Source organism: Rhinolophus hipposideros (assembly GCF_964194185.1).
Source record: "Rhinolophus hipposideros genome assembly, chromosome: 21".
In the NCBI taxonomy this organism is placed as follows: Eukaryota; Metazoa; Chordata; class Mammalia; order Chiroptera; family Rhinolophidae; genus Rhinolophus; species Rhinolophus hipposideros.
The window spans coordinates 9549779-9567699 of NC_138067.1; the positions used below are offsets into that span (position 1 = coordinate 9549779).

Below are 17921 nucleotides of genomic sequence, written 5' to 3' on the forward strand. Positions count from 1 at the left end.
TGAAAGTCTGAAGTAATCTAACCAAAAAAATAATGCCACCTAAATCTGATCCAATAGCTAGAGTTTGCTTTCAATTTACAGGAAATATAGAGACCAAAGGAACATGTTAAATGGCATCACGGGAGATGCAGTCAGTAAAACCTGTTCTGTGGGAAACGGCATCCTTGCTACCTTGAGTGTAGTCCATGGATCAGAAACATCAACTGTGAGTTTTTTAAAAATGGAGAGTCTCAGGCTCCATCCCAGACCTACTGAGTCAGAATCTTCATTTTAACCTGCCCAGGTGATTCACATGCATATTTCAATTTCGAGTAGCACTGCTCTACAGGACAAATAATCCAGAGTCTGCAACAAAAATTGTACAGGAAAAAAAAATGAGATAGATGGGCAACCTTACATTAAAAGAAATTTAGGAGACACATCCATCATTCACAAGTAGAGACCTTATTTGTATCCCATTCAAACAAACACAAAATTTAAAGTTATGAATTAATTGGGGAATATCTTGGATGTGTGTCAAAATAATCTGGGTGGTGGAGAGGAAAGTAGGTGAGGCTGTAGATGGAACAGGGTTGGCTGCGGCATGCTGAGTGTTAAGGTTGGGTGATGGGTACAAGGAGGTTGACTATTTTTATTTTTGTATTTAATTTTTTTTCTGTAATATTAATAGCCTAAAAAGTTGGACTTACTGAGATGGTCAACAAAGGTAATAACAAGTATTGGTGAGGGTATGGAAAAAATGAGAGCCCTGAGACATTGCTTGTGGGAATGTAAATGGTATAGTTGCTTTAAAAAACAGTCTGGCAATTTTTCAAAAGCTAAACAGAGTTACTATATGATCTAGCAGTTCCACTCTTAGGTATATACCCAAGAGAAACGAAAACATCTTTTCACACAAAACTTGTACATGAATATTCATGGCAGCATTTTTCATCAGAGCCCCAAAATGGAAACAACCTAGATGTCTCTCAACTGATGAATGGATACATTCGTAAGTAAAAAATGTGGCATATCCATAAAATTGAATACTATTCAATAATAAAAAGAAATGAAGTATTGATACATGTTACAACATGAATGAACCTTGAAACCAGTATGCTAAGTGAAAGAAGCTCATCACAAAAAACTACATATTATATAATTCCGTCTATGAAATGTCCAGAATAGGCAAATCTATGGAGGCAAAAAATAGATTAGTGGTTGCCAGCTGTGGGGAGGTTTGGGGGACGTGGGGAGTGACTGCTGATAAAATAAAAGGGGTTTATTTTCGGGAGTAATGAAAATATTCTAAAATTTATTGTGGTGATGGTTTTACAACTCTGTGAATATGTTAAAACTCACTGAATCGTACACTTTAAAAGGGTGAATTGTATCTCATTAAAGCTGCTATAAAAAAAGTTTAAAAAGGAAAGAGGGTGTTATACTGATACCCAAGCTCCAAGCTTCATCCAACACTAAGCAGAATCCTCGAGAGGAAAGTTGCCAAGGTGATTCTCCTGTGCAACCAGGGCTGGGAAGTTGGCTATTAAGGATTGTTAGGAGAGAAAGGCAAGGTTATCGGTCTGACGTGGTAGCCTGGAGGGGAAGCCCCAGAGACGGCATCACAGTTGACCTGTCTATGTGGGGGAGACAAAAGTCTACAGGGGGGAGCCCTTTGGGGGCACCTCATCTATTTCTGAAGTACTTAGAATAGAAATAAACACGAGAAGTCCTTCTTCTTCTCCAATAAGTCTGTTCAGGACTGGAATTTTTAGGAGACACGCTATAGATATTAGGGTTACTTGTGCTGCCAAGTGGTCTAGCTTCTAAGTTACTCAGAAGGAACACAAATTTTGTCAGTGGGATTTTGGGGTACTAAATCATAATCCAAAAATGACAATCCAAACAATCTAATTCCCCTAAGTTTCTTTCTTCCAGAGAGTATTGTAGATAGTAGTCAGAATCTGTGATTTTTTTTTTTAACTTTTCCATTGTTGCATTGCGCTAGATGAGTAGAATTAAAGCCAGCTGTATTATTCCCATTTCCCTTCAAAAGTATTTGTTAGTCTGGTGACATCCTCCTGCATTGTTGGACCTGGCAGCAAAGAGGGAACTTGAAAATGTATTGTACATGACATTTGGCTTTTCGTGGCTCACTGTTTATCCGTCTTTACAGAAGCTGTAGATATAGGATGGTGGTTAAGAGTTCATTCTGGAGCTGGATGAGCTAGTTCTGCTCTTTCCTCGCTCTCTGCAACTTTGGATAGGTTGGTTAACCTCTTTGCACCTTAGTTCCCCCATCTATAAAATGGGGTTGAGAATATTACCTGCCTCGTGATTTTCTTTACTGGAAAATGTTTGGAGCAGTCTGGCCTATTTAATGATACACCATCAGTTTATTCTAGACAAGTCCCTCATTTTAATTCAGGCATGATCAGAACTTTCATACTACCAAATGCAGTGTTGTGTCTGTTATTCCAGATGATAGACCTTTGTGGAAAGGTATAAAACAATCATATAATAGTGTCTCTGCAGTATATAGGAAGTTTTGGATAAAAAACACTCTCGAGTATTTTATGAAGCTTACTAGGTGTCCTAATCCTACTTTTTCCTCCATGCCCTGTTTCCTCATATAGGTCAGTTCTCCTTGGGTCTCGGGGACTTGACATCTCCCACATCTCCCAGCGCTTGGAGAGCCTGAGTGCAGCCACCACCTTTGAGCCTCTTGAGCCCGTGAAGGACACAGACATTCAGGTAAGGGCTGCCAGGTGTCAGGACCGGTGTAAGTGGAACCCTGAGTGAGTATACAACCCAGGCTGAAGTCCCTGGCCTTTGTTTGACCAGCTGATTTAGGAGTTCCAGATTTTTTGTTAATTCCCTTCTTCCTCTGATATGAAGAGAATGGGAGACTCAGCTTTGGACGTGTATCGGGGGAACATTGGGTTACTTTCAGAGTTCTCTGAGGCTGAGTTGAAGAAAGCAATTCCGACCTGCACTTGGAGATTATTATAATTAATTATGAGAACAGATTTCTTTTCCTTCTTTGGGCTTAATCCAAGGCACAGAGACACATTATTTCTAAGTTTTTCTTGCTTTCTTTGCTAGATTTCAAATAATTTTACTATTCGTCTTACACATTTCTTTTCTACATCTTGCTTGTATTGGTTGGCAAAGAGCTGGGGAGAACTTAGAGTACTGTTTACTAAAATCTACTCGTCGATTTCTAGGAAGTGTTTGGCTACATTAGTGGCACCAGGAAATGGTCTAATAGAGCACTCCAGTCTCATTTAATCTAACATGCCACCAGCACAATTGATTGCTATTTTAATCTAATCAGAACCTGATTGGGGTGTGTGTCTGTATGTGTGTTTGGGTTCTGAAAATTGTTAAGGAAAAAACTTGTGATTCATTTAGTTTTGAGGAATTGGAACACTGCATTTGTGTTAGAGTAAAGGGACAGTGGGGTACTGTTTTTATTACCGATTTACCTTTAAACTAAAGGATGCAGGTCCTACAAAGGCAAATCCTAGTACAGATGGTTACTAATTGTGTTATTATTTGGAATTAATACACTCTACCCTATTACTCTCCCCAAGAAGCGTTTTTATCCACATAATGGCCACAATTCTGCATTTATTCCAATTCAGAAATCTAAACCCTACACTTTGAGTTGAGAATTGAATAACTATAGATATTCATTATTTTTCCTGTTATTAATATGTTCTCAGAGTACAGAAATCCAATTTTTGTACAGGTTTATACACTAAATCATATTTGCCTGTCACTTTACAGATGGCTTCTCATTTCCATGTAATCTTAAAATGGCATGTACACTTGTCACTTAACTTTTTTTTTTTTAAGTGTTAGCTTTCCCCCACCCTTCTATTTCAACTGCTTAGTGCTCTATAAACATATACTTATAACAGGGATGACGTGGGTAAATGAGATGTAGCTCAAATAATTGGAATAATCCCCACATATTTTGGTGATTATCTTTCCCTAATAGTATGGAAAGAAATGGCACTTGCTGAAAGGTTTTTGTTTGTTTCAGTGTTTTTAATGTTTAAAATACCAAACAGGTTGTTTATTTTAAAAACTAACTGCTTTAAAATTTTTCTTTGTCATGTTTGGAATACATATTTGGAATACTCAGCCACATTTAGTGATATTCTTTTATTAATTAATTCCCACTGATGTGGTACTCCATTTTTTGCTTTGAGAGATATTAATGACAGGTTTATAAATGTATAATGATCATTCATTCTAACCTTCTACTTAATGCGTGCACACTTTCCTTCAACACCCCCATTAGATGGTCTCCTAGCAATGCATGCTCAGTCTCATTAAGGAGACTTACTTTCTTGATTTGGAAAGAGCATGGCTAAGAATTTTGGTCCTGCACCCCTGGGAAATCTTTGAGAGGAAGGATGCTTCCGTTTCAAATTTTTATCACTCAGTTTTGCACTTTTCCAGAATAGCTTCAGAATGCAAAATGTCCAATCCAAGGTAGTTTTCGATGGATTGGGAATTGATCATGTAGACCTGAAGTAAAGATTTAAGACTTACTAGTTGCAAAGTAAGTCCTCTGTTGACTTCATCTTCTTGCCAGAAAAGGCTTAAAGCATAAACTTCACTTTCAAAGGACTGAGGCTTTGGCTTGATGTGAGGTGGCTCCAGTTACTAGTAAGGACTGGAAGTTGTAAGTGGTGCTGTGTGGGTCAACTGACCTATGCTTACACCTCCTGTACACACAGTGTCAGGTCCCTGCCTGATTCAGTAGTCAGGTGTAAGAGCCAGCCCAGTTTTCATCCTTAGTGTGGAGTGGTTCTCCTTTTAATTCTTTCCAAAAGGGTTAACTTGGACGTGTTCAGTTGATTGTTTTAGAAAAGCCAGATAAACTTTTTGGTGGGCATTTTTTCTCAATAAATAGTTGTATTGAGATAAAATTCAAATACCACAAATCTGATGGGATTTTGTGTATGAACTTTCCAACCAGTGCAGTTTTTGAGATGAGAATGCACCCTAATCCTGTGCCGAGTATCAGTCAGAATGAATTTGTATCTGAAGGAAATGCTGAAGGATCCTTTGACAGATGTTGTCTAAGACTTTGTACCACCCATTGTTGGCATTACTTATTAGCTCGAAAAGGCATTTTCCCATGTATAGGTATGTATATAGATGCATGTATAGTCCTTTTGTGTTTGGTGAATGTAGATTATATTTCCTTTTGTGGCTAATGCACCTTGGAATTAATATGAGCTTTTTGTTGTGACTGTTTTGTTGTTTGTCACAGTCAATGATGTTGGCAGGTGTTGAGAATACATTTTTAAAAGATTGCTATGGCCAGCAAAGGTAACATATTCTTTAAAAACCCACTTAGATATATGTATAGCTGATGCTAGTAGAACTTTTTTTAATGTTTATTGATTGTATTTTTCGGGAATGTTTATAAAGAAGGCCTACACATTTGTATAAAAGAGGTAATGGGCAATAACTATGACCAAGATGTGGGACCAAAATTACTGGGCTGCTCTGGTCTAATTCACTTCACTGTGCGTGCCAGTACAGGTCGGCTCCCGGAGATCTACTTGCTCACTTCTGTCTTTGGAAAACACTACTGGGGGCAGATTGCACATCTTTATTATGATCTGAACAGACCTAATGTACCATGGATGCTGTGCACTGTATAGTATTAAAGTGCAAATTTACACAGTTCAGTTCTAGTCTGGGCTTTTTCGCTAGATTACGTGTATATTTCAACAAGTCAGTGCAGAAATTGCCTGAGTTGGCCGTAAAAATGGGAGCTGCAGTTTCTCAGCATCAGGCCATAAGATTTCCAAATGGCATTAGATTAAAATATGATAATATTATTACTGTACTAACTGCATTAGAGTCCTAAGACTGCCATAACAAATTACCACAAACTTAGTGACCTGAAACATTATAAATGTATTCTCTCACAGTTGTGGAGGCCCGAGTTTTGAATTTACAGTGTGGGCGGCATCATGCTGTCTCTGAAGGCTCTAGGGGAGAATCCTCCTTCCAGATTCTGCTGGCTCCTAGCATTCCTTGGTTTGTGACCACATACTCTCTCCAAACAGGTTAACACTTGGTAATGTGTTTGAGAGATTTCTGTAGAGACAGTTTTTAACTCGAAAAAGCCTGCTTTTTAAAAAGTATTAAATACCTAGTTTTTAGGTATTAAATTATGATACTTTCCTAAGGTAGGAGGAGCTGTGTGTTTGTATTTCTACTTCAGCCAACCAGGTTGCCTAACCTTTTCCCTTTTTTCTTTTATACGTTAGGCCTTTGCTCACCTTCTTTTAGCATGGAGTAGCACCTGAGATGCCATCCCCTTAATAGTCTTCTCAGATCTCTCTTCCCCTTGGCCTCTAAATTTAGTATGTTGGCTTTACTGCTTAAGAAGAAAACAAAACTTTCTGAATGTTTCTCCATGAAGTAAACGAATTTAGAATATGTTGCTGGAATTGATTTAGCAGCCAATTCAAATCTTAGATAAGTCAAAATTTAGCTCTTTCTAAAAAAAAGAAAACCTTATACTGAAGGTATTCATAATCTGCCTAAATTTCCACATGGAAACCTGTCCTGTATGAGTCAAGAGAAAAAGAAGTCTTAAAATAACTATAAGAAAACAATTAAAGTCAGGGAAACTGATCTATCACATATAAGACTAATGGAGCAGTAATAATTGACTTTAAAAACTTGTTTTGCTTACCATACTTTGTCTATAATAAAATATTCATTATTTCCTTCCTTTTTCTGACCTTGGCTTGCAAATGTAGACTATGCTCAAACCACTCTTAGCTTATCTTTTAAATAATCCGAAGAAACTAAATGGCTTTGATAAGTATGAAAGTGAATCACTGCCTAACCCTATTGTTACATAAAGTGTTATTTTTATGGTTTATCTTTTAACTTTATATCTTCGGAATTAAGATACTGCTGCTTAAATGCAACTACTATATATAACAGCTAAGAGGAAAAGCAGTTGTGTTTGCTGATTGTGTGTTTATAGTACCGGCAAGTTCTTGGTGGGGAATTGGTTTCAGAAATCCTGTCGCAGTTTGTTGGAAAGCGCGGGTCAGACTTAACTGCAACGATTAGTGTGCTAATAGCAGCTCTTCTGGAATATTACTGGCAAAATAATTAATATTGAGGAAAAAGTGCAATAAGCTTTTCCTTTCTTGAATCAGTTGAGGGTAAAGTGCATTCTGAATGGATGAACAATATCATAATTCTGGGATTATTTTTAAAGAAATGAAGTTGTCGTTTTCATCTGTTTCTAGAAATTGAACCTGCTAAGCCTGTTTACCGAGGAGAGGTCTTACCAGAGCTGCTTAAGTAAATGTAAGGCAGAGATGAGGTTCATTCATAAGAGTCGCACCTATTTGCATACTGATAATTTGTATAACAATTATGAGAAATGGTTTAATTAAGTAGGCAAAACATACCTATCTTCCTTATCGTTTCTGCTCTTAATATGTTTGAGGAGGCGTTTCTGCACATAATGATGGTTCAGACCAAACAGATTATTAGATAGTTTGAAATGATGGACTCTGAAGGAATAAGACTTCGCTCTTTAAACGTTTTCATATACGAGAATATAAGAGACTGTTGCATGGAATCTAACAGTGTGATGGTCTTTAGGTAAGCAGTCGTTTACTGACCTCGTTTGTTATGTTCCTCTTGCCCCTAAAAGTCAGTGGGAAGTTCATGGTAACCTTTCTTTTGAGTTTTTAGAGGAATTTAATGGATACTTGAATCTTGCCCTTTCCCAGCTTATAACAGCTGCCTATCATGGACTTAAAACAATCTATCGTTAACGCTCCTGGGACCACTAGCCAATGGATCCAGTGAGAGCTGGATTCAAACCTGGTCAAAGCGAAGCCCTTTCCTGGAACAAACACCAGGTGCATTGTAGGCCAGGATTCCACTGTGGTTGCTGAACTGCGTGTGGAAGAGACACACCTCCCTGTGCCCTGCATTCTTGCTCAGAATGGCAGTTGTGCCAGGCGGTGTCTCCTGTGTGAACACTGCAGTGTCCACAGACTCCTGCTTAATAAACATACTTGCTGTTCCTTGTCATTAAACCCTGACCCAGTGTAAAATCTCAGAGCTGATACAAAGCAGTAAACAAATAAAAAAGAAAAAAGTGCTGTCTTCACAGAGGAGGCACGTTAATATGCCATCCGGCCTCTTTAATTAAGTAGTCAAATGCTGATTATTTTGGTAGGTACTGAAATGATTTAATTTTTCTGCCTGTTTGTGATAAGGGAAAAAGTAGGCCCTGTAGTCTGGTGGCAAAGTATGCAATTACATTAAAGTCTCCTGTGAGTGGAATTAAAAATGGTTCACTTTGAAATAAAGATGGGTGTTAAGGCATCCTCTGTGGAAAATGTGAACAACTGCTTTTATGGGAGCCAAGGACATATACCATTTCAACCTTTTGACTTGTCCATTCACATCTACTCCTGAATGCAGGGCTCTCACAGCAAGCGAGGGAAGGATGCTGAATGCATTTGGAACAAACAGGAAATGACAGGCTGCTTTGTCTTCTCAGAGGTTTCTTAATACGCCGTTGTGAGCAAGGGAGCATCAGTTACCATGTAAAGAATTTGGACTGTAAGTTTTCTGGGAGAAGCCCAGGGCTAAAATCTTTAACAGTTTAGTAGAGCACTTCAACTACTGGCCAGGCCTCTGCCTTGGACCTGGAGTTCAGTCATCCTCCCTCCTTCACAAGGTGTCTCTTAACCTGCTGGTATCTGTTGATGCCCCAGCACGCTGGGCACGGGGACCAGACGTCATCATTTTCAGTCTGGTATCTTTCAGTTGCTTGGTTGTAGCAACCAGGAATGGGCACAGCTTGACTTAAATGGGTTAAAACCTCCTTGAATGCATTACTGTACACCAGCCTGTCATTCTCAGACGGCAGCCCTTGACCCTGGAAGCACTTCGAGCTGCTTGCCACAGCACCCTGTGATCTCTTATTTCTGTTTGGGAATGTTCGATCCTAAGCTTCTTAGGCTTGTAGCCTGATGTACGGCTCCTTCCACTGGTGGTGATTGCAAAGTGTGGCTTCTCAGTTACAAAATGTGGAACCTGGGTTCCCACCATCTTCACTAAAAATCCCCGTTCTATGAAAGAACCGAGAGAGGGGCTCAGACAGGGGAGACTCTTGGTTTTGCTTCTTTTTGTTTGTTTCATTGGTGGGAACCAGGAAAAGCAGCTGGGAGGTAGGACGGGCAGCTACTGTCGAGACTCGGCCTTAGAATTTCTTTTGCTGCAGAGCTCTCAGACGTGGTGTGTACTGCTTTCTTTTTAAGCATTTTCCTGTCTCACAAATGCTTGCTTCCGATATGGAGAGGTTGAGTGAGCCCCCCAAGCTCGGGTTGCTGGCAGCCGCTGGTCTCTGCATGAACAGCCGGCAGTGATCCGCGGCGGTGCACGCGCCACCTTAATTATCCTGGAGGGCGGAAGGCGAGTCCTCACTTCTCACTGGAGTGGCTGAGAGGCTGCGATGCCATCAGCAAAACCCTGCCTGTGCTTTCCAGAAAACTGCAGCACTTGAAGCACTGCGGCCGGATCTGCTGAGCAGGGTGGGCATGACACAGCTGCCAAGGAATTGTACGGAAAGAACCCTTGTCTTAGAAAACATCTTCATGACGACGACTGGGCTGTTTAATTTATAAAACAAAGGGGAGGATTAGGTCAGCAGAACACGCGCGGGAGTATGGGTTTACTGGCTCGTTTTTATCATTACTGCCTGGTTTGGTTTATTTCTTTGAATGGCGTGAGCAAAAGGATATAAGGGGAGAGTTTCTTCCACTCCTTCCTTTTCTTCTAAAACATTTTTGGTCTATTTGAAAATGCTGTCACTATCTTAGGGACAGGTAGAAGCAACCACGGAGGGATATAATATGCTTACCAAATCCCAGGGCGTGAGATTATCTGGGAGCACGTTCTCCTCTCTCATGGGGTTCTTTCATCCACAGTGCATCAGGCTGTCTCCGCAGGCCCAGTCTCTAAATGAGCGGTGGATCCTGGGAGCCTTACGGCATCCACAGTAGTACTCGGTTGTGGGATGAGACCCCAGACTGGCCAAGCTGTGTCCGTGTTGAAGGAGTGTGACGGTGGGTGGTGTTTACTGACGCTGCTTACTGAATTACTGCTTCTCAAACAAGCTTTGCCCCCTAATTTTATGTCAGACTGAGAGACACTTTTATAAAATACAGTAAAAATGAATTACTAAGAAAAATAATGAAATAAAAGACATGTAAAATACAAGCCCTCGTTTTAAAAATTAAATTCAATAGACGTGAAATTAGTCTGTTAGACTGCGATAAAGTTTCTAAATGTTTATTCTCAGTTTTTGTCCTTATCTGTCGCAGGCTGGGCACCAACTCTTTTCGGACTAGTACTCCTTCAGTTGCACTTGGAGTCGTGCTGGTTTTCTCCCTCCCCGTCTCCCTTCCCTTGTTTCGTTTAAGTGTTCCCTGCTGGTGCAGTGAAACATGACATCAAAGATGGGTTTGAGTTCCTGTCTTCTGTTTTATTCCAGCGAAAGTCGGGGAGGCGAAGCTAAGATGTACTGAGCGTTTAGTATGTCCAGTCACCGTACTAATCCCATCCTTTTAGGAACCGTCATTGATCCCATGACCCGGATGAGGACCCGAAGGCCCACAGCGGCTCCGTGCACCCGACTTGAACTCGCCTCTGTTGGTTTGAGTTCACACTGTGCTCTTAGCCCCCTAGGTTTTACATTTCATTTGTAGACTAAGAGCATCTTAGTGAAGGAGTGAATTTGCCGGACATGTTTGAAGGAGGAAGGCAGTGGATGAGAAAGAAGTATATACGCGATTGCTCATTTAGAACAAATTGAAGTGTAGAAAGCAGTGAATAGATGTGGTGGGTACTGCTCTTGTTTGCATCAGCTTAGGAGGAAAATAATGTTGATTGGGGGAGAAGCAGGAACGTGCTTTCTAAACCTTCATATGAACCCCTGCTTGTTTTGGGGGGTGAGATGAGTTTTACCGGTAGGCCAAGCCTGCTTCATCTGTTTATCTCCAGGTGCTTGCTTTTTCTTGCCATCGTCTTCTGTTTTCTGAGCTGTCAGTTTAATTTACCGTCTAAAGCTCTGCCTAATATTTCTCAGGTTTGCTGCCCTACAGGTACACTGTAAAGGATTTCTATGAAATCCTGGAGCAGCTTTTAGTTTTCAAATGCCAAGGCTTTGTGCTTTGAAAAGAGGTTCTTGCTTGATCATTGTTTTGTTTTGCTTCTGAAGCTGAGCTTGAGTTAGAAGGATGATGCTAGAAGCAATTTAAAGGGCACTTCAAATTTTTACTGTAATCCTGAACTATTGATTGTTGACTTATTTGTAGGTTTAATGCAGACCCATTTCCTTACTTAGCGTCTGACTGGCCATTAAGCTCTGGCAGTGTGCCGGAATGTTGAAATCTTGTATCTCATAATATGATTCGGCTGTCTAAGGGTATTATGTGTGTTTGGTTTTTAAAGATACAGACAAAGCCCTCAATTTTGTGTGTGTTCCAGAATATAGAAAATAATTTCTGTATAGCAAAATTAGTCACTTCTGGGATAGCACTGAAGTGAGGAGTTGACATTGAACAAAATGTTAACACCTGAAGTCATACAAATTGGTGCCCTTTGGATTAACTGGCTCTTTTACATAAATGCAAGCTGACATGGCAGACTCTTGACAAGAAGACCTCAAGCAAGCAGGGAACCAGAAAGGCACGATGGTGGCCTAGAGTAGATCCCAGTTAAGCACTCCCGATTAAGGCTGTCTGTGTGCCTGGTGCCACTGTCCTACCAGGAAGTGGAAATTAGAATCTAGCTGAGGGGCTGGTCCAGTGTCCTGCTTTCGGAGGGAGTTGGACTCAAAGTGGTAGGAGGAGAAGGAATCATTGTCTGTAACAGACTTTTACCCTCTCCTTTCACAACCTGGACACCTCCTAACTCTTGAGTGAGGGCTGAGGGAGTTAAACATTAAATTTGGGATTTTGAGGGTGTGAGAACTGAATGGCTTTAGGATTGAAGATTCACTTTTCCTCCTAATTACAAAAGTAAGACATGCTTAATTCAGAGAACTCGGAAAATGACTCAGTAGTTCTTTCTCAAGGGCTGTATTGCCCCTCGAAGTTGCTAGACAGCCACCATTTGGGAGTATTCATTTCTTTCACTTGGTACTTGAGACTGTAGAACATGTGTTTGAAATGACAAGGAAAATAGATTTATTTTAACAGAGGTGAGGAATTAGTCCATGAAGCATGTGTTAGAGATAGACTATAAAAATGACTCTCATTGTTTAGAATTGGTCAATTCCTGTAAAACGAGATGGTCTTTTCCTTTATTCTGTAATGGAAAAGCTTCCTAATGTGTGACAAGGGATCTGAGACATGCAGATTTCATAAGCAACCATTACATCATTTCACTGTCCCCCTCAAACCATTTGGAAGAATGGTTTTCGAGAAAGTTCTGTGACTTTGCCCTAATTTGGAAGATTTAGGGAGCGGTAACAAGCCAGGAATTTTATGTGAAATTTGAGGAGCACAGCATAGTAACCCTTCCGTTTGTGTAACACTTTGCAGTGGGTGTATTAACCCACCACCGCCTTGTTCCTCACTGCGGTGTTCGAGTGGGTGTTGCCATCATCTATATTAGAAGGGGAATAAATTGAGACGCAGATAGAGAGATGAGTTAATATCAAAGGTTGAACTTGAACCCAGATACTTCTGATATCGTGGCCTGTATCCATATTATCATGCCTTCCTGTGGAAGCCCTAAGGGTGGACTAGTTCAGTAAATTCCACTTTTTTTTTTTTTTTTTTGCCGAGACACTAAGGTAGTTCTTTTACCACTGGTCAAGTTTCTTGATGTTTTGGTCCTTTCCTTCCTCTCAGACCTATTTCTTACCTGTGTTCTTTGAAGAGACATTTCCATTTATTTCCATGTGAAAGGTTTGCTGGTTAAGAAAACCAGTTGTAGGGATAAAAATGCTACTTAGAAGAGTAATACTATAAACTGAGTAGTGACAAACTTCATTTTTTCCATCTGAGATTCACTTTGGAACGAAAAGTGATTTTGACGTTTATTGCTGCCGTTGACATCGTTTACAGATTCCCTTTATGTGAAGGGGCTCAGGGTTTTTTGAGATTTGTCACAGTAGAGCCTTGCAGCCTGGTTTATATTGTATGAGTAGGTCATTGGTCCAAGCACATGCAAAGTAGCGAACTGGAACAAATGTCATATTTGAAACTAGATGGGCTGGACTGGCAGGGTTTACGGCAGATTGGGGGACAGGATTTCTGTTTTTGTTTTTGCCAGTTTTTTGCTTTCTGTTCACTCTTCCTCCCTTCCTCCCTGTGTCCTTCCTTCCTTCCAGCTATCCTCCTTTCTTCCATTCTTTTTGTCTGTTATTTTTGTCTTCTCCTTTGAGTCTTGCTGTCCTTCTGTCCTTTGCGTCCCGTTTTCTCTGTCCCTCTCCCTGCATCCTTTTAGACTGGCTGACGGCCCGAGCAGCCATTGCTAATGGGAGTGTACCTCCTTTTTTTCCATCAAGTATTAGCTGTGAAATCATAGCTGTTAGATGATTCCTGCAGCCTGGCAGCAGGTACCCCCGAAGCTTGCTCTGTAGAGCGAGCACAGTCTAGGTGTAAGTTTGTAGTGGGCCTCTGGAGAGACTGGTTCTGTGGGGGCCTGGCCAGGGCTGGGCCTCTTCCTCAGGTGCTCCCGGTACTTGTGTTTTCTGCATTTGCAGACCCCAAAGAAGTGGAATTTAGTTTCTCCACCTAGCTAACCTGCTCATGTTTGGCTCTTTTAATGGGTACCCTGACGTGCGTTGCCTTATTTTGGGCCCTTGCCTAAAGCCTCTGCTAATATCCTACATTTGTGTTTTTGGTGCCTGACTCAGCTTGCTGTCAAAGGTGTATACGAGTTTTCTGTTGTTGTGCATAGCAAAAGGATTGATGACACGTTAGAGCCAAATCCTAAGTAGAGGGCATGATGGGGAAAGGATATTTTTGTTTCTCCTGTGTTAGGAATGAAGTTATAAATTAATCTAGCTCCCAGTTTCATATGTGTCCTTCACCATTTGTTAAGTGTTCATCCTACTAGCTCATTTTGTGGGGAGGGGGAGTGTTAAGGAATGGGGTTTATTTTGGAGCAGCAGACATATTGCAGAACCCTTCAGGCGGCTCGGTTTTTCTCGGGGAGTTAGGAAGGGAAAGGAGCTGCAAATCTTATCTTCATCTTTGTGTTAGCTTTCTACCTCTAGTTGCTTTCATTTCTTTCTCCATGCTCCTCATACCCTCAATATGGCGGCTAGAAGGATGCTCCTGCCAGTCATTCTAAAGAGCCGTCTGGACCAGCAGCTTCAGCAGCACCTAGGGACTTGTTAGAAATGCACATTCTCAGGCCCTACTCCAGACCTGCCGTATCCAAATCTCTGCAGGTGGCGCCCAGAATCTGAGACCCACCAGGTTAAGTGATTACAGAATCGAGGGCAGGTAAACCCTGCTTTTCTTGCCCTGTCTGCTAACTTTTAAACTTAACCCACCCGTGGATCAGTGCTGAACTTGCAGCTTGCAGAGCCGTTTATTTAAGTGTTTGAGTCTGTAAAGAATTTGATACCACCCTTGTTTTTATCACTGCTTCATCAGGACACAGTGGTCCATAAAATACATGCTGAAAACTCATCTATGTTTAAAAACGTATGACTTGGTCGTTGATTGTTTTTTCACCGTGGAGGTGTTGACTGTGAGACTGAGGTGGTAGCTCAAAACACACGCCTGGAAACCAGCCGGAGCCAGAGAGGAAGGGAGAGAGGGGGACAGGAAAGGGAAGCGAGGGATTAATAATCCCACCCTGGTCAGTCGTCATTGTCCTCTCTGACGGCTGGGAATGGAGGTGCTGGGGTTTCTGCAAACGTTAATAATTCCTGGGTGGACTGTGCCAAAGGGAGGCCTCAAACCTGGTGTCTCAGCAGACTACGTCCATGTCTGCCAGCCGCAGGAGCCAGGAGAAATGAAAGATGGATTCGATTTTATCCACTAACCCGATTTCCTCTGCCTTGGTCCTTAGCTCCTCTCATCCTCATTTTGTTTACCTTTTCATTTGTTTCTCTGTACCCGCCCCCTCCCACATTGAGTGAGTTCTGGGCCCTTGGGTCTACTGTTAATGACATGAGCTTTTACTTGTCCTTAGCTGGTAGTGACAACAGATGCCATGAGAGAAAGCAGAGAGGCAGAATAAGTATTTCTTTGGAAATGTCTAAATCAGTCTGCATATTTGAAAAATGTATTAAACTGTGCAGCCTGTGTTATAAAAATCACTTGAAATGACTTCTCTTTGCTTTGAAGAGTAATTCTATTGTATATGCAGTTGAAGATATACAGTGTTGTCATTTCATACAGGGCTGGTGGCATTTTCCCATTTTACACATGAGAAAACTGAGGCATGAGGTGAATGGCTTGCATAGGGTTACCAAGAACCCACTTCTTTTGACTCCAACTTCAGTACGCTTTCCATTATACTTAATTATCTCTTGCTTTTAGAAATTGTGTAGCATCGGCGGTTAAATAGGACTTACTTAGATTAGGCTCAAATAATATATAAGTAGCTACACAGGAACACTTCAGATTAATTTCTAAATGTAAATTTGCCAAGAAGCACCACAGTCAGAAATGTCATGACAGTCTACAATTGTGTAGACATTTCCAGAGCTTCTGAATAACAACCTTCAACAACTTAGAGGTTAATAAAATATATGTTGAGCACTTAACTCTGTGTATGATGCTTTGTTAAGCACCCTAAGTCGACTTAGTGATAGTCTCCGTCTTCAGATTTTCAGTGTTTTAGGTTTACTTGAGGGGGATTCGGCTACTTGAAATGTCCCAGTATCGACTTCAGGATGTGAGATGGCAAAGTAGTAGAACTGGAAGTGTCTTAGTGACCGCAGTGTTTTGCTGGAGGACTTAGTGATAAGAAGCATGTTAATAAAACTGGAGCATTGTTTTAAAAATGGTTTCCACCCATGTAACTGCTGGAAGGCTGGTAGAGAAAAGAATGGTGTGGGAAAACAGATTTTAAAATCAGCCTAATTTTCAAGTACTGTTTTAGAATTGCAGATCCCAGCATACGTTCCAGGGGCTTGGTCATGACCACCCGTGTCACCTGCCTTGATTGTTGGTCCTGACCTGAATTGGGGGGTGATGAAAGGCACACCTCCTCTCTCCTTTCTCACCCCTTCATATGGGACCAGCATTCTACAGGGCAACACTGTGCTTGCTATTTCAAATTCGTTCTGTTGCTATTTCTCATGTAATTTTTACCCTGGTTATTTTCTTTCCCTTTTTTTTCTTACGGTTTGCATGCTTGCATATAATTTTATTACATCTTGATTTCAGATTTTATTTATTGCTTTGAGGAATGCCATATTCAACTTTATAATAGGGATTAATGAGAAAATAGAATTCTACCTGCAATTTTCCTTCATAGAAAAATTTCAAGAACCTGTTTTATATGTCAGTGAATTTGAAATTCTAACCAGGTAATGGAATACAGTTTCTCCCTTGTTTAAACCATTGCGGATTGGATAATTTTAGTAATCCTTTTTCTATTGAGGAGTTGGGTCTTTTTTTTAAAACATCAGCTTCTAGCCTCATCAGTGTTTTCTAGCCAACAGCAGAAATAGTAAATATGTTTAGCAAAAAAAAACAAAACAGGAAAATTAAGGTTTTAGTGTCTTTTCTCTAAAATAATAGTAATTATACCGTGGACTCTGCCTGCTTTAGTAAGCAAACCCGAACTCTCAATATCTGCATTTACAAAAGAAGTCTCAGGGCGATATTTAGCTTTAGTATTCCTTCAAATAACAGCTTCCCTGCTGAATTTAAAATAGAATTTGTTTAAAAGAATTCTATTTACAATCAACCTGGTAAGAGATACATCTGTTGTGTAGAGTACATTGGTAACGAGAACTAGCAAGCTAGAAGCTGTTCTTTTGTATCTACCACCATCCCCCATGTGATAACGTAAGATTCCATGAAATCTGGGGCCCAGGCACAGCCCAGAGCAGTTTTTTCTTGGTACAGTGTCCCATAGTGCTGTGCAGAGAGGTCCGTAAGCAAGAAACCCAGATCCTGAGCCCAGGACCTGGACCAGGTCACTTTGTGACCTCGGCCACAATCTGAGTTCCTCTGTGCTGTGTTTTGTTAATCTGTGCCACAAGGGAAATGAATTGCCCCTGAAATTTGATGGCTATGACTGTGATAAATCTTCATATACTTTATTATTTCGTTAATTTTTTTGAGGTAGAGCTTTTGCATATAGTCTACAAGTTCTTGCCAAAATCATGTGTTCCCTCTATCGAAACACTAAGGCTTGATAGATGCTGTGTGTGTGTGTGTGTGTGTGTGTCAGAGAGAGAGAGACAGACAGACAGACAGACAGACAGAAGGGGACTGACAGCTATTTTCATTTGGAGCTTCTGAAACCTGGGACAGCAGTGAATGGCCCCCGAAGAATATTTGAGGCAAGGTGCTTCCTCCTCCCATTTTAGCCTATTCCATTAGTAACTGCATTTACTGGGGAACTACTTCTTGAAAACATGTTTAAAGTGGCAATCTTTCTTCTGAAATTACTTTCACCCACGAGGGTTAAGCTTCCGGCCCACCTCTAAACCCTGCTCCCCCCCTTTGTGGTTTCTGGGCATGCTTGGGGCAGAGGAACTCCTCAGCTTCTCCAGGCAGAGAGAGCTTTCTTTTCCCTGTTGTTTCTTGACTCCTGGGGAGACAAGTTTGCATATGAGCAACAGAGAATCACCATAATTTGTTTTACTGCTAAATAAAGACATGCAGCAATCCCTTGATTTTTATTGACTGCCCAAGTCTGCTGGTCCT

At 40.9% G+C, this 17921-nt stretch overlaps 1 protein-coding gene across 3 annotated transcripts in view; it reads left to right on the forward strand.

Annotated features, from left to right (window-relative positions):
- Window positions 1–17921, forward strand: part of NUP93 (nucleoporin 93) — a 92472-nt gene that overhangs the window by 18447 nt on the left and 56104 nt on the right. For all 3 annotated transcript variants that reach the window (XM_081030496.1, XM_081030494.1, XM_081030495.1), the window contains exon 3: window positions 2616–2733. In XM_081030496.1, the coding sequence (XP_080886622.1) occupies window positions 2616–2733 (118 nt within the window). The remainder of the gene's footprint in view (window positions 1–2615; window positions 2734–17921) is intronic.